The sequence below is a fragment of the Echinops telfairi genome, unplaced genomic scaffold, assembly GCF_000313985.2.
Source record: "Echinops telfairi isolate 266 unplaced genomic scaffold, ASM31398v2 ScPeMD7_18;HRSCAF=68, whole genome shotgun sequence".
Lineage (NCBI taxonomy): Eukaryota > Metazoa > Chordata > Mammalia > Afrosoricida > Tenrecidae > Echinops > Echinops telfairi.
In genome coordinates, this window is record NW_022103915.1 from 15,676,839 (window position 1) to 15,698,025 (window position 21,187).

General features: G+C 42.0%; 1 protein-coding gene across 5 annotated transcripts in view; it reads right to left on the minus strand.

The window, feature by feature from the left end:
- The window catches only part of SPATA7 (spermatogenesis associated 7), a 33,860-nt gene that overhangs the window by 6,810 nt on the left and 5,863 nt on the right, over positions 1 to 21,187 (minus strand). The window contains exons 1-8 of one of the 5 annotated variants that reach the window (XM_045288131.1): positions 18,684 to 18,782; positions 18,477 to 18,536; positions 14,197 to 14,286; positions 11,392 to 11,439; positions 8,067 to 8,200; positions 5,354 to 5,814; positions 4,013 to 4,079; positions 1,745 to 1,860 (exon numbers count right to left, since the gene is read on the minus strand). In XM_045288131.1, coding sequence (XP_045144066.1) covers positions 1,745 to 1,860; positions 4,013 to 4,079; positions 5,354 to 5,814; positions 8,067 to 8,200; positions 11,392 to 11,439; positions 14,197 to 14,233 — 863 coding nt within the window. In that variant the 5' untranslated portion in view covers positions 14,234 to 14,286; positions 18,477 to 18,536; positions 18,684 to 18,782. Of the gene's footprint in view, positions 1 to 1,744; positions 1,861 to 4,012; positions 4,080 to 5,353; positions 5,815 to 8,066; positions 8,201 to 11,391; positions 11,440 to 14,196; positions 14,287 to 18,467; positions 18,537 to 18,683; positions 18,783 to 21,187 lie in introns of those variants that run through there. The other 4 variants (XM_045288132.1, XM_030885037.2, XM_045288133.1 and 1 more) reach the window with 4 other exon arrangements.

Here is a 21,187-nt window from a genome sequence, read left to right on the forward strand (position 1 = left end):
TTACCAGTGTACATCCTCTCGTCTAGCCAGACTTGCAAGGTAGAACTCGGATCTTGATAGTGGGGGCAGGGAGGAAGCATTTAGGAACTCGAGGAAAGTTGTATTTTTCATCATTGCTACATCGCACCGACTGGCTCATCTCCTCCCCGAAACCCCTCTGCAAGGGGATCTTCAGTGGCCTACAAATGGGCTTTGGGTCTGCACTCCGCACTCCCCACATCATTTTAAAAAATCATTTTATTGGGGGCTCATACAGCTCTTACCACAATGCATACATGTATCCCTTGTGTCAAGCACATTTGTACATTTGTTGCCATCATCAGTTTCAAAACATTTTCTTTCTACTTGAGGCCTTGGTGTCAGCTCATTCCACCACCACCCACCTCTTTCCCCCACCCTACCTCCCTCCTGAACCCTTGATAATTTATAAATGATTATTTTTTCATGTCTTACACTGACCGATGTCTCCCTTCACCCACTTTTCTGTTGTCTGTCCCCCTGGAATGGGGGTTATATGTAGATCATTGTGATCAGTTCCCCCTTTCTCCCCCCACCTTCTCCTTCCCCTCCTGATATCGCTACTCTCATCATTGGTCTTGAGGGGTTTATCTGTCCTGGATTCCCTGTGCGTCCAGCTCTCATCTGTACCCATGTACATGCTCTGGTCTGGCCGGATTTGTCAGGTAGAACTGGGGCCATGAGTGGGGTGGGTGGGCAGGAAGCAATAAAGAGCAGAGGACGGTTGTATGTTTCATCGGTGACATACTGCACGCTGACTGGATGCCTCCTTTATAAGTAGTGCTAGACACAGACCTTGCTTTATGAAAACTTTTAAATGGTCATCATGATCAGTGTTGCCACTATTCAACTGTGCAACCATTAGCCAATCTGAAGCCTTTTATTTAAGTTTGCTCAATTAGAATCTGTCACTGGACAGGCAGTCCTCAGTTGATACCAGGGTTACGGAAGGTTCTACACTCTGGTATGAGCCAGTTGCAGTGTAAGTGAGTTACTTCCTTTCCCCCGCTGCAGCCTGCTCGATGGCAGTGTGTTCGAGCCAGTGATAACACTGACTGCGGGGGAGTGAACAGCTGGGAATGAGAACATCAGCAAATTGAAAAAACAAAAAGTGTGATAAGTGTGACACCTCCTAAACTGACTATCTCGTAAATCACACACTCTTATTTATTTTGGATGTAAATTACTAATCTGGGGAAAAACTTTCCTTTTTGGGGTCACTGTTTATATTCAGGGAGCCCCAGCGGTGGCAGTGGGCTGCTAACTGCAAGGTCAGCACTTCAAAACCAGCAGCTACTGGGAGGAGGACGGCCAGGGACGTGGCAATAACCTCCCTGGAGGTCTGCCTGAAGCTGTCCCGCCTGCGGGACTGCTGCCCAACTCCTCTTCCGGGCTCACTGCTCGGCCCCAAGTTCTTCCTTTCTGCCACCTGTGCCTTCGTCTCGTAATCAACCCCTGACACTGACAGGTGAAACTGTTAAAGGCATCTTTAAGGGGAAGAATACAAGTTAGTATTCTCTTTTCCTTTATTAATGAATTAGCATCATTCATTCAGCTAAACTTTTATTGAGCATCCATCTCTTGCAGGTTTCCCGAGAGAAGTCTTACTGCCGTTCGGCCCCTCACAGCACGTGATGGAGACAGTGCTTGTGTTGCCAACCCACGAGGCTGTTCTCGAGGACGCACTCGCGTAAGGCAGCGGAGATGATTTCTCCCAGTGGGTTACCTGGGTGAGGCATTCTGGAAAACGCCATCTTTGATGTCGTCCCACATTAAGTCACACCCTTGTGACGGTACAGGGGCTAGTTTTCCTTTGGCATCGTCTGTTATACAATGGGGTGCCTGGGATACAAGAAGAACAGATCTGTAGTTGACTTCAGAAGTACAGGTGAGAGCTGAAATAAAACCGGACACAGCCGGGTGCCAATGAAAGAATGGCGACGTCCAGGAGTGACAAGTGACTAATTTAATTATGCAAAAGAAATGTTTTAGCATGATTTCTCCATCAATCAGTACTTTAAAAAAGCTGGTTTAAAGTAAGGCGAACCACCTAGTTCTTGTATTTTAGTGAGAAAACATTTAAAATGACATTAAGAAATCCCCACAAATAACCCTATAAAGAGAAACGGAGACATATTTGAGAAAAGTTAAGTCTATTTGAGGAAATCGCATTATTCAGAAATTCAAGCAGCCCTTCTGTGCGAAATGTCAGCACGTCAAATGTGGAGAAGCAGAGGTCGCACTGGCAGTAGGAACTACAATGTTAACAAGCTTCTGGAGTAACAGAGACTTGTAGAGGATCCTCGCCATGTGGATGGGGCACCCACTGAGCCAACCATTCCCAGGTCTCATCGACAAAGGGTTCATTTGCATCCTCTGCCCACAGTTTAGAAAGAGTGCTGTGTTCAAAGACGGGTCCACGGCAGTGAAGGTGACACTCGCAGCGATCTGGAAGGCTCAGGCCATCCTGAGCCACAGCCCAGCACCACTGCTTACACAGATGGAAAAACCAATCCCAGCTTGCTATGTAAAAGAAAGACTCAGGATAAGCAACCCACTGTTACGAACAAGGCGGGAGGTCTCTCCCTTCTCTGTCTACTCAGGCTGCTCCCCAGTCCCAGTAGGGAAAGCCGCACGGTACCGTACAATGAGACAGCCAGACCAACGGACAGGACAGGGCAGGACCCAGAAGTAAATCCACCCAGCTACAGACGATGGCTCTCTAACCAAGGGCTCAAACACACCAAGTGGGAAAGACAGAGCCTCTGCAAAAATGATGCTGGCAAACCTGGAACGCTGTTTGCAGGAGAAAGAAGCAGGGCTCATACCACATTCCATGTATAAAAATCAGCTCAAGATGACTTAAAATACCTAAATGTGAAACTTATACTATCATGATCATTAATAAAAAAGGAAAAACCACTTAAGGCCCTAAAATGTGGCACACACACACAATCAAACATCATGAAAAACATAAAGCAGAAGACCAAATAGATGACTGGGTTATGGGTAAACATTTGGGGCAATGCAATAAAAATGAACTATTTCTGCGTTAGTTTCTTTAGCTATCTAAGGAGCCAACCTCCGAAGTCTCAAGCTGGTAATAAGCACCACTTATCACACACACCAGGCTCGATACTTGACCACACGTTTATTCCCCCCAGCGATCCTACAGCCAAGTGTGGTTTTTCTAGAGGTGGAAACTCAGGTGTGAGAGGGGTGTAAGTTGTCCTTGACCCTCTTCTATTCCCGAGTCTGTGCCTGAAAATTTAACAGACTATTATTATTTTTTTACAAACAATAAACTCAGTATAAGTTTGCTACCATCCAATTAAAAAAAATCATTTTCATGGGGGCTCATACAACTCATCACAATCCATACATACATCTATTGTATCAAGCACATTTGTACATTTGTTGCCATCATCATTCTCAAAACAAGATCAGTTTGCCTCAAAATCAAAGTTAAAGCTAAAATATTTTTAAAAAAATGCTTGCTAAACCTCCAAAACATACTTGTCTAGAAAAAAAGCAAACATAAGAGAGCTATCTACTTTTATAAAATGCACAATTTCCAATAATCAATGAATTCTTAAAGATTCCAGTATAAAAACCCAGCTTTTTCCCAATTTAGCTGGCTCCTTCACTAACTCAAGTGTGAATCTTTTGCAAACAATTAAAGGCACTTCATTAATCTGTCCAGTTAGTCAATTAATCACCCAAGAAAGATGCTAGTAAACAAAAGATTTTCCAGACTGGGCAGGACCCATCTGGCCAGCGAGCAACACCTTCCGTGCTTGTAAATAAGTGCACTTGTAAATAAGCGTGCTTGTAAGTAAGCGCACTGTAGCCCAAACACGTGTTGCCAAGAGATTGTACGCCACAGTCCTCATAATTACACAAAAACATTAGGTCCAAATAGTTACAGGTATTCTATTTTCAGTTGAAGTGTATAATTCAAACGCAACAATACAAAATATCACATTTTTATTACCTGCTTTATGCTTGTTTCTGAATCCGTCAAGTTTTCAGTCTTGGCTTTCTCAAAATCAGAGTTAGAGCTGTAATATTTTAAAAGAAATGGCTATAAACCTTCAAAATACAAATGCTGTGATAACAAGCTTTACTGTCTAGAAAATAATACATGCAAACGAGTATTAAGAGCGAGAATGAGTTTGAGCTATCCTCATAAAATGAGTAATTTCCAATAACATACTCAAGATTTGGCTCATGTAATATGCATGCCTCTTTTTCCTTTGTTGAATACTAGGAAGAATTCAGTGGGGGCAGAATAGCTTTAGGAGATGAGAAACATTAACTTCATGAGCAATCATAATTTTAATTATGATTGGAAAGGATATGATAGGCTCGCTTCCCTCATCTTTTCCCAACTTGGCAAGTTCTAGCCAGCATTCAATTCTCTAATCCTTTGGCTGAATGTCTGAGAACCCATCTGATCTTATTGTTCTTCTTGTCGGTACCCAGAGAAAACACTATTATTTTTTACTTTCTAAAATAACTAAAACCTACTAGCCATCAGTAGTTATTCACACGACACTAAGGGGAAATAATACCTCGAGTCAGCTAACATTTAACACTGTGTAAGCTTTGCTTGCTTCTTCATTCATTTGGCAAAGTTTTCCGGGCATCGGTGATGTGCCAGGCAGGCACTATGGAATGTTAAAGCATCGCACACAATTCCTAGAAATTGTCCCAGTTGTTTAAACAGGTCCTGGGGGGTTGTGGCTACACAAGACTGGGTTGCGTATCTGAGGAAGTAGGAGACAGGCGTGGCTGGATGATGGTTTTCCCTCCCTGTCGACTATCATTTGGCTATTTTTAACGTGGATCAGTTAACATGTTTACACAAATGCTTTCTGATGACATATTTAGAGACTTCGCTGTAAAGAATGCTTACTATTTGAAAGCATTTACAAGGCCTAGTACCAGGTTTGAAACAATAAATAGAAAAAAGGGACTATTCATGTTTACAAGGAGACTAGGTAGCTCACTTGATAGCTCACTTTCCTGTATTTTTTGTCAACATTTATTTTCATGATTCCAATGCTATGGGCGGAATGAAAAGTCGCATTACCCTTGTTCTAATCAGAAGAGCATGTCCAGGCTTTCGATCTAGGAACTGAGGTGCCTGTGAGGCATCAAACCCAACCCGCTCCAAAGAGAGCCAAGAACTGACCCAGAGTGTTTGAGGCTGGAAATCTTTACCAGCGCGGGCCGCCACCTCTTAGCAGCCCACCGCTTACCCCGCCGCGCCACCAGGTCTCCCAGCTGTACAGGAAGCGGCCCGCTTTGATTTCTCTGCTCTCTTGCATACCTGCTGATTTCCGTCTGGGCTTCCCCTTTGGGCGGCTGCGCCTTTTTTCTCCGGGCAGGTGTGTAGTAGCGGTACTGTGACAGGAACGATTTTGCCTCTGTTTTCAAAGTGCGTGGGGTGAATGGCAACTGTTGGTTGGAAAACTGGTCAGAGTGTTTATCCAGCAGATCCGCACTGGGCGTTTTCGAAATCGCTAATCGGAAGGGGCTGGAAAACGTGCTCCTGGACCCTCTGGCGCGTTTGGTCCCCGGGCTGGCCCTCCGGGGCCGTGCTGCCGGGCCGCCCAGGCTGGAGGGCGGGGAGCTCGCCTTCTTCCCAGCGCCCTTCACCTGCGTTTTGCTGGGCTTCGAGGGACGCAGGGGCAGTCTTTCTGAAGAGGACACTGGGGACCTGCCAAAGGGCTGGAATCCGTTCACTTCTTCTATGAACACGAGTGTCTCGTCTTGCGGTTCCCCTGAAGGCTAAGAACATTCAGGTTGAAAGTCAATTGCATTTACAAACTCAGACCCAGTAACCTGGGCTTGGTGTACTTAGATACATCAGTTCTTAGGTTATCTGACTTGTTCACTACCAGGAAAGAAGTTAGCATCAGTTTAAAATTCTGGGTGGTATAAAAACAAAACAAAACTGACAATGTACTGTTTCCAAAGGAGTTTTAAAAAGAGTTTATGTGTGGTGTGATGGCCTTTGTTCAACTCTGACGATCCTGTACTTCAGTTTTTCCATGATAAAATGGGAATAGCTACTCCACCTTCCCCAGAAGGTGACACGAAGATTATGGGTCAGCATATTTTTAAAGACACATTTCATACTTCTATCCCTCCCTGTACAGAATAAGTAGGCTCTCCACATGTGTGCGTAGCAGGGGATGAAGAAGTTCATTCTATTATTCCCTTGTATTCTACGCAGTAGCGAGAGGTTACCTATCATTTAAGTGATTCTCTAAATAAAATGATTGAAAATGAAAATAATTTTTAAAAGATTGACATTATTGTTTTAAAAGGAAAATATGTCAACTGTGACCAGATTTACAAACTCAGTTAAATGAACAAGGAAAGCCATCTTTTAATGGCATTTTTGCTAAATGATGAGGAGTTGCAATGCGATTTTTTTACTTGTGAGGAGACTTGACTTTCAGTTGAATGGCAGGTGGTAGCGCACAGTCCCTGGTGCCACAGGCGAAGTGAGGGTCACAGCCGCTCAGCTCAGGCTGCCTCCCCCAGAGCCGCGCAGTGTAAGGTGCACGGTTCCTGAGATGCGGTCTCATGTCTGTCAGCTGCTGCTATGTCCGCTCAGATGCTAACACTAGAAGTTATTTTCTTTTTCAAAGTAAACTGTGCTTAAACTTCTTTGGAACTGAGGTTAGAATTATTATACTCATAAAACCCATCTAATTACAAAAATAAATATACTTCCCAAAATAATAATTTTAAGACAATTTGAATATGTTACAATATCTATTCTTAAGATTTATTAAATTCTAAGCAAACTGCAAGTCACTGGGACTTCTACATGGAGTCAGTAAAAATGTATGTACAGGTACCAATGAACGACTCTGTGGAGTCAAAGTTATGCGGTTGCAGGGACTAATACAAAAATAAATGAAAACATCCTACTTTAGGGATTTATAGACTTTGTTTCCACACATTCCATTCTTATCTAAATGCTATTACATGACACAAAGAATGCTAGATAATGGAAGCTCATTTTAATTTAGAGTTAAAAAATACAATCACTAAAAATGTATCGAGTGCAGCAAACTTATTCTAAGGAAACTGGCAGCATTCCTGGTGTTTGTACCTTCACGACGGCCCTGGGGACCCCCTGATAGAGTGACAGGGCTGTTGAGAGGTTAACATTGGTGTGTGTGTGTGTGTGTGTGTGTGTGTGTGTGTGTGTGTTGAAAGCATTGTCCTAAGGTGAGCTGTTAAAGTAGGAAGTGTACTTTGGGATTAAAAAAATAACCTAAAGAGCCCCCCAAATTGTCTTCACAAAACTCTAAGCCCCTTGTCTTAATAATTAAGCCTCAAGAAAAGGGAAGACTATCAGTCTAAAGCTTAATGGACAACGGGTTCTGCAGGAGGGACTTTTAGTGCAAAACCTTCTGCATCTTTGGCCCAGAAGAAAAGCTAGCTCTTGGGGTGTCCCTGTGAAAAGCAAGAACAACATTCACAGCACATTCACAGTGATTGTGTTGTACAGGTGGCCCCTTTTGAGGTTTACACTTACTGGCTCAATTTTCAGTTAAGCATCTCAGTAAGAAGTCAAAGTTCATTTCTGCTATAAACTCAGCATTCTTTCCTCAAAAGGCACTGTTCTTTGTGTGGCAGAAACAAGAGGTAGGACCGAGGAAGCCACCAACAAGCACTTAAAGGGGTGCGAGTGGACACCGAGGCAGAGGCTGTCACAGTGGCTCTTGCCGGTGTCATGTGTGCATGGTCGCACTTCATGATTCCACACTTCCATTCACTGGTCACATTACCTCCGCTGGAAATACAAGGTGACTCCAGAGACTGGAGCCAGCAGCGACTCCACAGAGCAGGGAGTGGGACCAGGGCAGGACTTCAGCTTGTTGTTGGAGTTGGCTCCAGGCCCAAGTAAAATTCCCTCCATGTTAAAATACAGTTAGAAATAAGGCGGGTGGCCCACCGGAAAGCCAGACTGTGCCACAAAGGAAAGACCGGCTTCTGAGAGGTCGAAGGAGTGCCCCTACCTTTTTCAGGGTGCTCATTAATGACTTGGGGCTATTGGCAGCACTGGTCTTCCCGGTCGGTTTGGCCAGTCTCTGCTCCTTTTCACACCGCGCTAATTCCCTTTTGAGTTTCTCTCTTCGTTGTTGGTCTGCATCTTGAGGGGGTGGGAGTGAGGGAAGAGAAATTCTTTAATAGCATCTGAAGTATGGGACAAAATAGAAAAACCAATTTTTTTGTATTATAACATTAATAAATGACATATTTTCCTTGCTAAAAAGGTTTCTACTATTGGGTATGTGCAGTTTAGAATCCATAGATCTTTTTTGATAATGGCAAGAAGGGTAGGGGTGGGGTGTAAATGTTTAATGTGCTCAGCTATTCACCAAAAGGTAGGAGCTCAAATCCATGTAGAGGTACCTCAGAGGAAAGGCCTGATGGTCTACCTCCAGAAAACCAGCCTTTGCAAGCCCTACTCTGACACGCACGGAGAGATGACAACTGTCTGTTGGGCGGATAAGCCCTATGCTTTGGGAATCATTCTTTCTCTCACATCCTGTCTATATTTGGTCCTTGAGTAAACACTGTTGACCCTGTCTCCCATGTCTCCAGAGCCCAGCCATTTCACACGCCCCCGCTGCAGACAGCCCGCTCTCCGGATTTTGCATCTAGGTGACTGTGTCCTGCCCGGTCAGACTGCTTCTATCGTTAATCTCCCCTTCAAGGAGAAGAAAAAAACTAGAGCAAATAAAATATGGGTCAAAAGGGAAAACTAATGATACCCTAACTACATAGGATCGCTATGAGTCAGAATTGATTGGATAGCAGTGTTTTCTTTTTTCCTCCCATCTTACAGCTGCATTAATTCACTAAGAGGCACTTTAAGGGGTTAAACTGGCCCGTGTTGTGCCTGTGACTTAGGACCAACTATCTAATGACTCTAACTTCATTCAAAATCAACACCAGGTGGTCTGTCTCCCCTGGCCTCATCCCTGTGCCTCTCACCACCAACCCCTCTCCTGCTCTCTTCCCGGCCTGCCTTGCTGTTCGTTGGACAGACCAGCATGCTGCCACCTCTAGGCTACTGAACTCGCTCTTTTCCTTCACTGGATTGCTCTTTGCCCAGAGACACATGCCTCCCACTCAGGGCTCTCAGCCCTCTGTCCACGGGTTACCTCATTGGGAGACCTTCTCCTCCCATGAGCTCCTAAGCCCCTATTCCTGCTTCTTATTTTTTCATAGCGTGGACCACCCTCTGCCATATTTTACTTTTACTTGTATTTATTATTTGTTTCCTCTAACTAGAATGTACCCTCAAGATGCAGGTAATTTCTTTTATTTACCTTTTCGTGCTCATGCTTGGAATAGTCCCTATCTAATGCCTGCAGGTGCCTAATTAACAGCTGTTGAATTAACTAATAAGTGAACTTCAGTGAAGTAGGTGAAATACAGTATGTCAACTGCCTGATTAGCCATGAATTTGGATTTTAAATCCTAGAGTTTGGCCAGACAAGAAGATTAGTAAATTCAGGATATTTGTTATATAATCTTTTGATGACATCCACTCATGTAAAATATATTTCTATTTGATGTATCAATTATTCAGGACATTAATATAGTAAGTGTGAAAATTTAGCAAAGATTTTCCAGTGAGAGGTAACTACAATTAAAGAGTATTTTATCTAAAGACAATCATGGGAAACCATCTTACTTCAAAAGATTCAAATTTTCAAAAGCCAAAACTATCAGCAGTGTTTCATTTTCTTTAAAGGTTACTAATATGATATGGAAGAATTCAACACAGAAGCACAGGACTTCAAATCTTCAAGATTACTTTTCCCTTTACATTAGAGAAATGTTCAAGGTCATGACCTGCCCATGTAGCTAGTGTGCTGCAGTTTTAAAATTAGATACTCAAAGTTATACACGCGCCTAGTTCACCCTTACCTCGCCTATGAGCTAGTGCAAGTCCAGGGCTCCTTCCAAGGTATGAGAGCTGACACTGGGACTGTTGCACACAGACAGTGTACAAAAGAGGGACAATAGGAAGTGGCAGACACAGGGCCGGACAGACTCTGCCACCAACTGGCTCAGCTTAGTTCTCGCTCTCTTTCTCATGCAGGTGCGCACACGAACAAGGTTGATGGCACTCCATCCAATGCTGCTCACTGTCGTCGCCACTCACCTGCCCCAGAGGAATATTTCCTATTTCTGTCCTCATTCACTACTTACCAGAGACCTCCTTGAGGTTGATATTTTTAAATGTGGACTGCCCTTTTCAGTTAGAAAGTAAAGTAAGTAACTATACTCATTCCTAATTTATTGGAACGATTGGGTCAAACACCGAGTCAATAGGTGAAAATTAGAGGATGTTTGTGCAAATAAAGGATGTTTATATCAGTTCACAAATTGGAGAATGACCACATCATCACACAACTGCCCAGCTACATCATTACATAACTGCCAAACCAATGCGAACCATGGTCCAGTCAAGTTGACACATAACTCTAGCCACCAAGCCTTGCAGCTCAGTGCTCCAAATGTATGTCGCAACATCGTTGGCGAGCGAGATTTTTTTTATTATTGTCATAAATGTGAAATGTCAGATACTGAGATAATTGGTAAGTGATGAGAAGGTGCATTAAATGCAAGTAATAATGTATGAACACATTAAACTTAAAACTTACAATGCTTTGATTTTTTAAAATGACACAAGAATACAGTCATAGGATGTGACATCTGTATTCTTTGGCTGAAGTTAAACGATGTCTTTTTTGACTTGAACTCAAACTACAAATCCCTCAAATAGTTTTGAGTGGTATCCTTCAAGAACAATTCTTTCTTAAGGAAGAATTTCAAATTTTGTCATCTGACTAGTTTCCTTAGTAGACACTCCAAAATATGGGAATATAGTAGTCAAGAGTAGCTATTTTCCACATTTTGGGATTCCACACTATTATAAGTCAATATGACTTTTTGGATATAATCCACTTTGTGGATTTATTTATTTGTATTTACCAGTTGGGCTGTTATGATATAAATAGTGGATGGTATTTATGTGGGAAAAAGTTCCAGTTAAGGATTTTTCAGTGAACTCTTCAGTTACCTTTACTACAAGCCACAGGCAGTGAAAACCAGAATCCAAAGGGTTAAACCTTGGCATGTCTTTAGTGCAACCCATAGAAAAAAATGGGATTTAGAGATAATGAATGGTTTATCAAAAGTCACACAAAGATGTTGTGACAAAGTCTATTCTAGACTCGAAGTTTTTGAATACAGAAGTATAAGACAATATACAAAAGTTAGAAAATGTTTTCTCAAAAGGCAATAGATGAAAATGTTACTTACATTTGATGCTGGTACTCATGCTTAATGGAACTGAGCAGTCTACTGCAGCTGAAAAAGAAAAAAAATAGTGGTTTAATAATAGTCTTAATTTTTATAATTGAAAATAAGCAACAGATGTGGAAATCACAAAGAATTCCAGAGTTGCAGTTCTTTGTTCTGGCTTTTATTGCACTTCTAGAGATGAAAAATACAACATTTGTGATCAAAGTGCACTGGTTGGGATTAATAACTCCTTAAATACAGAAAAAGAAACTTTTAGTGAACTTGAAAACACAACAAAGGAGCTATTTAAAATGAAATCATTAAGCCAAAAAAAATAAACAGAAAGTATCGCTGCTCAGATGGAGCATGCATCATAACATATTGGTCACTGAAGCCATAAACCAATTTTGAGAGTTTGCAGCTTCCTGTAATGCTATCTCATGGCAGAGAGTGTGTAGCTGGCATACAGGCAGATGCACATAACAAGGGAACTGAGAGGCAGGTCCAAGATGACATCACGCCATCCACATGGTCAGCTGATTTTTCAAAGGTGTCAGGGCAATTAAAAAGGAAAATGATAATCGAGTCAACAAATGGCCAAGGGACATGTGGATTCCCACGGGTGAATATATGAACTTTATATCATGCCTTGTGCAAAAGTGAGCTAAAAATGGATCACAAATTTAAATGAAGACCTAAAACTATCAACCCCCAAGAATAAAATACATAAGTCTTTAGTGATAAGGCAAAGATTTCTTTTTTCTTTTCTAAATTTTATCTTAAGAATATGCATAGTTTTTAACACCCACAAAGCTACATTGCATGCTAAGACAGACATGTGACTGACTGACATTAGACTCAAACCGTACCTAACTCTACCAATTAAATTAAAAGTTGACTTAAAGACAAAAAAAAAAAAAGAAAATGCATAGCAAAATGCAAGTTTCCATGGCCTAGACTGAGTGCACACTCGTGTTGTGCAAACCATTAGTAGCCCTCCTGAGTGGCTCCTCTCTCAATGTAAACTCGCTGTCCCCTAAGGTTCCGATCTGACGTTGTGAGTGACTGTTGTGAATCTACTCCCATAAAAGCCAAACCAGTCACCGATTGATTCCAACTCATCGTGATGCTATTGGACAACTTCTGAAACTGTATATCTTTCTGCGCGCAGACGGAGAGGCTTATCTTTCTTCCTTGGTGGAGCTGATGGCCTCGATCCACTGACCTTACAGTGAGCAGCCCAATGCTTATCCCACAGTGCCACCAGGGCTGTTGGGTTTGAACCACCGACCTTTTGTGGAAACAGGTTCAAGGAGTGCATGTGAGTGCATATGACGCACTACTGGTGGGCCCCAAGTGAGTGACAGCAACCCAAATATCTGTGCACCGGGGAACTGAGAAACAAAGTCGTAAGGGGATGGAACTCCTGAGCACTGAAATACTGACACACCGCCACAAGTGCAGATTCACCTCATGCCAAACAGAAGCAGCGAGACAACCTCCCACCCCAAGGACACATAGTGTCTGATCCCATTTATATAAAAGTCCAGAAAAGATGAAACTCCAGCAGAATAAGCAGATCAGAGGTTAGTGAGAAGGGGCCGAGTACAAAGGAGTAGAAGGACCGTTTACGGGTGACAGAAGTCGTGTGTGGCAGGAGCCAGTGAACTGCTTCTGTCTGAACTACAGAGAGCTCTAGTCTTTGCAGGAAGCCTGGTCTTGGTCACAGCAGTGGGCTGGCCTTCGGACGCAGAAGCAGCCAGGGGCAGCGAGGAAGAACGAATGTGGCTGTCCTCTAGCAAATCTTCATCTACAGACAATGCTGTTTGAATGTCAGCGGTTTTTCGCATGTCATGAAATAACTGGCTTCCCCTCACTATTTCCAAATGTAAATAGTTCTTAATTCAGGAGGATTTGGCCTGCAGCTATAGGTGCCTGCTGCCTCACTTTACAGTGTGGTAGTGGTGATGGCGGTACAAATGTAGACATTTGTCAAAACATTTAGCTGGGCACTTAAAATAAATGCATTTTATGGTATTTAAATTATACTACAACAAAGCTGACAAAGGAGAAAAAACTGTTAGCAGATAGCATCTTTACATGCAACAGTGGATTCAGAAACAAAAAAAAAGGTGATTATAAAACTTTTATAAAGAAAATGATGATGGCAACATATATACAAATGTGCTTGACACAATGGATGTATGTATGGATTGTGATAAGAGCAGTATGAGCCCCCAATAAAATGATTTTTTTTAAAAAGAGAAAGAAAATGATGATGGTAACATGTGTCCAAATGTGCTTGATACTACTGATTTATGGATTGTTATCAGAACCGTAAGAACCCCCAATAAAATGATTTATTAAAAACAAACAAAAAAACTCTTTTATATTGAGATCAGTATTTAGCCACAGAATAATAGTAGATAAAATATAATAACAGAAGTATTGCATAAATTCCAACTTCAGTTTAACAAAAACGGAATTCAGAGGCACTTTTTTCTTTATTGTAAAAAGACAGCTAACAACATTTGCCAATTCAGCATTTTCCATGTGTACGATTCATCGGTGACAGCCAAGACGTCAATCGTGTGGTGCAACCACCACCAGTGTCTGTTGCCAAATTGTCCACCCCATTTCCACCAACAGAAACCTAGTGCTTCCAAGACAGTCACCAGCTGTTGGCAAACTACCTCTCATTCATCACGTCCAATACAAATCTTGTTACATAGAATGCATTCATTTTTGCTACAGACTTATTCTAAAGCAGCAAAGCAGGAAGCCAAGACTGGGGACACAAAGCTCACATTTGCACATGTTTACCTTTGGCAGAAAGGATTTTAGTGTAGTGAGCAGCCATGTGACTCTCGACCAGGAGGAAAGTGTTTAGAGAGGAGGAGTCCGTGCAAAAAGCTAAAGAGTAAAACATATTTGATCAGTATATATTCAAAACGTACGTCAAAATTCATCCAGCGAGAAACACGTTGCTGATCTCAGCAGTACAAAACGTTCTGAATTCACTGATGGAGATAGTGACAGAATAATGTGTGACGCGGAAGACATTCTAGCCATGACCTTGCCCTGATAACGTCTGACTAGGGAGCTAGTGACCACTTGGTTCTCACCTTTCCAACAGTGAGTTTTACTGCCTTGAAATTTTTGGAAGAAATTCTAAAACAATCCTTGGTAACTTTTATGAAATGGTTTCTTATTGACAGCACTCATGTTTACTTTCCTGGATTATAAAATAATGTTGCCATTATTATTACTTCAATAATACACTGAGTTTGGGAAAATACACAAATCCAAAGCCCCAATCCTACACAAATATTCTATTCTAAGAGGCAAATCTCTAACTTTAACCCTGAAAATGAGGTCTCTTACAAATCAGTTGATTACATTCTTTCTGAAGTTCAGGGGTCCCCAGGTTACCAATGTCCTTTAATGTTATGTAAATTTGCCCTCACCTAGAATAGATCTAACAAAGCCCCCCTTCCTCAACCCTCCCTTACTTGAAGCAAATGCTTTAGCACAATCTTTATGTGCAACTTAGTGGATTCAGAAACAAAAAAGTTGATTATTAAACTTTTAAACTGAGATCATTATCTATACACAGAATAATAGATAAAATATAATAACAGAAGTATTGCATAAATTCCAAATTCAGTTTAACAAAAACGGAATTCAGAAGCACTTTTTTTTATTGTAAAAATACATGTACTGCACACACCGTGCTTTACATCACTGAAAAGGCTGCAGGCTTTCTTGCAATTCGGACTTGGGGCAGCCCACTAGGATAGAGTAGAACTGCTCCACTGGGCTTTCAAGGCTGTCAATATTTATGGAAGCACACAGTCTCATGGGTTTCTCATAGTGCAGTGGATGGGTTTGAACTGCTTATCTTTGGGTTGGCAGCCTAGCATTTAACCAATGCACTACCAACACTCCTCCTTGTGCTAAAATAAGAGTAAATAGGAATTTATGCACCCATTCCCACTTGCCTACAAACTCTTCAAAGACACACCCAGGGAAAAGATCTTGTCCATAGCTGGGGACAGCAGTTACTAAGACTATCTTAGCACAAGTGTAATCCCATGGAAATTCCAGGACACTGAATTCCCTGAGCTCATCAAAATTATAGTATAGAAATCTTAGCAATAAAGCTTATATATAAGTAGAAAAGATAGAAATGTTAACTATTACTTTTTAAACATTAAAATGTCTTGACACTATATGCACGTGATAAAAAAATTGAAGAGCTAAAAGAGATTGAAAAATTAGTGACCTGCTCACCCTCAACCCTCATTTCCAACCCCACATCTACCCTGCACGCTGTTTATACATCCTTCCAGGAAATTCTATGTACAAGATAAGCATATACGGTAGCAACGAGCTTGATATGAATTTTGTTGCTGTGTGCTGTTGGGTACTCGTTAGAGGAGCTGGCAGGTAGGGTTGAACAGCCAACCTTTCGATACGCTGCGGAGCACTTAACCACTACACCCGCAGGGCTCCTTACCGCTGTCAGTAGTACTACTACCAACATTTATTGAACATTTACCATTCACCTTGGGTGCGTTCTCAGTTCCTTCCATGTGTCAGCGAACTTAGTCATCATCACCATCACTTACAGCAGTGGAAATGGAGGCCATGAGATCTGAGTCAGCTAGGTGTTCAAGGCCCCCTAGCTGATACAGGATGAAGTGTAGATGTGAACAGGGCAGCCTCGTGATCACGACGACACCAGTACTGGCTCTTATGAGGAATGTTAGCAAATTTTACATGTCATTTCACCCTGGTTTTTATGTAAGTTGACTTTTAAAATTTCACTTAGCAACTTCTTCAGAGTGCAATGTAATCTTCTGGATCTATGGCCATACATACTTTAAAAAGACAGGACTAAGTGAAGTCACTGAAGAATACGGTCCCTCCTTCATATTGGGAGGCAGCCAGGATTAGAGATTGTTTATGGAAATAAGAGGGCTGGGCGTGGGGGTGGATTCAAAGACCTCCAATGGTTCTACCTAAAAACCCATCAACTTGTCATCTTAAGCGATAATTTTAAAGGTATATTTTAAATTCACAGCATGAAAAATGGACTTTGAACACCTTATCATGTAAGTCTATCACTCAAATACACTGAGACCTCTCTTCCCCAGATCTTAAATACCCAACTGGGGAGAAACTCAAACACAAACGCACTGCCTTCTAGTGGATTCCAACTCATAACGACCCCCTAGTGAAAGGGCAGAACTGGTCCTCTGGGTATCTCAGGTCTTGTCTTTCTCCCACAGAGTGGCTGGCAGTTTCAAGTCAGCAGCCCAATGCATAATTACGTAGCGAGGCCCTTCAATGTTTGCCCATCAAAAAGGTTTAATCGAGTGCTCTCCTCCACACAGCTCTTCTTTTTCAGGGCTATTGTCTTTAGCGCAAGGAGTGCTGGTGGTGTACTGGTTACGCATTGGGCTACTAACCATAAGGTAAGCAGTTCAAAACACCAGCTGCTGCTTGGGAGAAAGATGGGGTGTTCTACCTTCTGTAGAGTAATGGTCTTGGAAACTCACAGGGCAGTTAGTCCTACCCTGTCCTATAGGGTGGATGTGAGTCAGCAGTGACTCACTGGCAGTGAGTTTGGTTTTTAGCACCTGCTAATTACCATTTTAACCAGGCATGCTTGCCTTCAGTCAGGGTAGGCTGCCTGGAGTCAACAGTCCAGCCAGACTGGAGCTGCAGCACAGAGCAGGAAACAGCCAAGACTACAAGTAACACATGATAGTTTGAAATGACAGATGCCTAAATTTCTTAAAGTTAAGAATTCTGACATTTATAGCTATTCTAACATTACATTTCACAGTAAAAAAAATTCTCAAGTTCATATACTCATTACATGCCATAATTAAAAAAATCATTTTATTGGGGGCTCTTACAACTCTTATAACAATTCATACATCCATTGTGTCAAGCACATTTGTACATATGCTGCCATCATCATTTTCAAAACATTTTCTTTCTACTTGAGCCCTTGGTATCAGCTTTTTTTTTTCCTCCCTCCCTAGCCTTCCCACCCTTATGAACCCATAATAAATGATAAATTATTATTTTCATATCTTACACTGTCTGCTGTCTCCCTTCACCCATGTTTCTGTTGCTCGTCACCCTGGGTGGGAGGGTTATATATCGGTCATTGCAATCAGTTCTCCCTTCCTCCCCCCCTCATGGTATCGCTACTCCCATTATTGTTCCTGAGGGGTTTATCTGTCCTGCATTTTATGTGTTAAGAGCTCTTATCTGTACCAGTGTACATGCTCTAGTTTAGGAAGATTTATAAGGTAGAACTGGGGTCATGATAGTGGGTGGGGAGGAAGCATTAGGAACTCGAGGAAAGTTGTATGTTTCATCGGTGCTATACTACATCCTAGCTGGCTCACCCCTTCCTTGTGACCCTTCTGTGAGAGGATGTCCAATTATCAGATGGGCTCTGGGTCTCCACTCCGCCCTGTGTCCCCCATTGTTCACATCCATATGATGGTTTGTTTTGGGTCTTTCTGATGCCTGATACCTGATCTTGTCAACACCTCATGATCACACAGGCTGCCCCAGACGCTATCTCTTTTGATAGCCGGGCACCATCAGCTTTCTTCACCACATTTGCTTATTGCCTTTGGCAATCATGTTGGGAAGGTGAGCATCATAGAAAGCCAGGTTATTAGAACAAAGTGTTCTTACATTGAGGGAGTACTTGAGTAGAGGCCCAATGTCCCTCTGCTACCTTAACACTTAACATATAAATATATGTACATAGATCTATGTCACTATCATTATATAGAAATATATTTATACATGTATGTACCTGTATTTATATTTCTATAAATGTCCTTTGCTTCCTAGTTCTTTCCTCTGTTTCCTTTTACTTTCCTCTTGTCCCACTATCATGTTCGACCTTCATTTGACTTTCAGTAATTCCTCTTGGCAACATTGCACTTCATCAAACCCCACCAGACATACCATGATTTTTAATCGTGTCATACAACTTGCAGATAAGGAAACACACTTAGTTGGTCTGTTAATAAGTGATCAATAAAACCAGTACTTACTTCACTTACCATTACTTTTGGTGCTCAGGTGTCCCTTAAGGAGGCATGGTGAACCATAGCTGGGAAGGACTGAAAAACAAAACCAACAGAGAATCATTATGGGAAATAAAATACAACTTTCACCAAAACAATATTCACTATTTTACAAAAGAATAAATTCATCACTGGTTTAACTGCCAAGAGTCATTAAAAATTATATTCAATTGCATTACTAACCAATGTTACATCAGATAGCAAAAACTCTGCATCCATAGATAAAAGGTTTTCTCTTGTAGGTACACAGGTTATTTTCAAAACAGTTGTACCTTCAAACTTCCACTTCACCTGGGAAAGGGATAAATGCATCGATTTGTGGTGCTGTCGGGTAAGCTTTGTACCGCTAACTGAAAGGTCAGCAGTTCAAGCCCACCAGCAGCTCCACAGAAGAAAGTTGAGGCGGTTTACTCTTGGAAAGATTTACAGCCTAGGAAACTTTATATAGAATTGCTATGAGACAGAGTTGGCTCAATGTCTTTTGCGTGTGTAACTATTCTGTACAGCACTGACCAATGGGAGTTTTCACTGATTTTGAGAACATGCTGTCAGTCTTTACGATATTGCCGAGACTCTGTCCAATAGAAGGGAGCACTGCCAGTCTCGTGGTCCTCGTGATTGTTCTTACGTTGGAGCCCCGTGTTGCAGCCACTGCGCCAAGCCACCTGTTGAGGGCCTTCCTTTTTCACTGTCTCATCTCTGAGAACGCAGGTATCGACTATTTCCCCCAGTTGCAGGTTAGTCTGCCCCTTTCTAATCATTTAAAGAACGCAATCTTCCCACAAAGTGAATTAAAAAAATCACATCATAGACGATGTTGCTTTGTAAAGAGTAAGTAAACATGAAATTCATGATTGGAATTCAGTGATTAGGAGATGTCTTAAAGTTCATCTGGCCTAAACAATTTACCCCTTTCCTTTGATCTTATCCAGATATTCTACATTTAAAACCACTTCTAGCAATGGAAAACTCACTGGCTTGCATAAAGGCAATCTCTCATCTTTTGTTTTTTTCAATCTCTCATCTTTCAGACTGCTTAGAGCATGCTCCTAAGCTCATACATGATTGGGTCTATCCCAAACAAAACATGTTTAAACATCTCTCTGCAGACAAGTCCTCTCAGTAATACACATGTCTCAGTCTCCTTAGGCTGTCTCCCTCCACCCGCCGAGAGAAAATCTAATCAAAACAGTGGCCTCCAACAACATCTTCTGGGCCACTTAAATTCAAGGCAGAGGGATCAGCTCAGAAAGTTATGGTGACGATTTGTTGGGGGGGGCGAGTTTAAATGGGGAATCCTGACAGTTTCCCAAAGGACACAGGATGATCATGGACATTTATTAGGAAGAAGTTTTAAGAAAACAGAAAACTGCACTGGGGAGAAAAAGTCCAGGAAATCCACACCATGGTTTTTTGTTTGTCCCCCCACCCCCCTCGCCCATCACAACACTGTATCTGCTCATTCCTCGAGGGTGGCAAGGGCTGTCCTATGGAATTTCATGGGGAAACCTCACTCCAGCCACTCTCAAGTCCTGATCTCACCCCTCCGACTGCTCTTTGGTCCCCACACTCAGAACACTGAGAAGAAACGTGATGTGAGTCCCAAACTTGAGGATGCCCAAACGGCCGCCTGACGTGGTGTGAACTGAAGAGTGCAGAATCTTCATGGAAGGGGTAGGGAGATGGAAGACAGCCTTCTGAAGGGAGTGGAAGGTAGGCTGAGAAACCCAGTCTTCAGACCTAGATGGAGGATATGTTGAGAAAGAGTAGTTTTACAGTTTGATATTGTTTTGTTTAATAAAGGGTTTTAAAAAAATAATTTTGTGGCTTGTATACTTCACCACAAAATAATTTTCCCTCTCTAAAAAAGTGATTGTTGTTTTGAAGGGTAACCTCCAAGATAAGAAGGCTGAGTTACAGAGTTAAATGAAATTTGATGTGTAAAATATGAATAGTGAATTATACCCATTCCTCACTTTCCAACATGGTTAGGTTCCAAGGACTGAGCCCTTAGGTAAAAATTGGCATGTGAAAATGGAGCATGATCAAATCGGATCACAAAGTAACATACCTGAAGATCATGGCCAAGGCAAGGTGACACAGAACCTTAACCATCACAGCCAGTGTTAGTCTTGCCTAGCACCTCAGCATTCATTGCTGCCTGAGAGACGTTGTTAATGTGGAACATCATTGGATAGGTTTTTTTTAACACGGCTGCACATGTGAAATGCCAGATGAGATAGTTGGTAAGTGAGGAGTAGGTGTACAGCTAAAACTGTTTCTTAAAAAAAGTGAGCACGTTCTCATTCTTCAAAATGAGAAGACAAAGAGACTTGTGAGGTAAACCATTACAAGCTATGTGAATTATTCCTCAAATCTAGTCACCATCCCCCCAAGTATTGGTGTCTAATTAATAAACTTTAATGTCAACCTCCAATAACCTGAAATAAAAATGAAATGGTTAGTATCTATGGTTAGTAATATGTAAATACTGAGAAAAAAATCCGACATAGCTTGTGGGGGGAGGTCAGATGCCCAGGCATTCCCTCCCCTGAGGGAATCAGTTGCCAGACTGCTGTCTCATCCCTCCACAGGGGTGGGCCTGCTCCCTGCCTCTGGGGACAATGGACAGGCTCCTGTAGGAGGGGTTTGCACCCTACTGATAATGTTCCTATGGAGACCCAGAG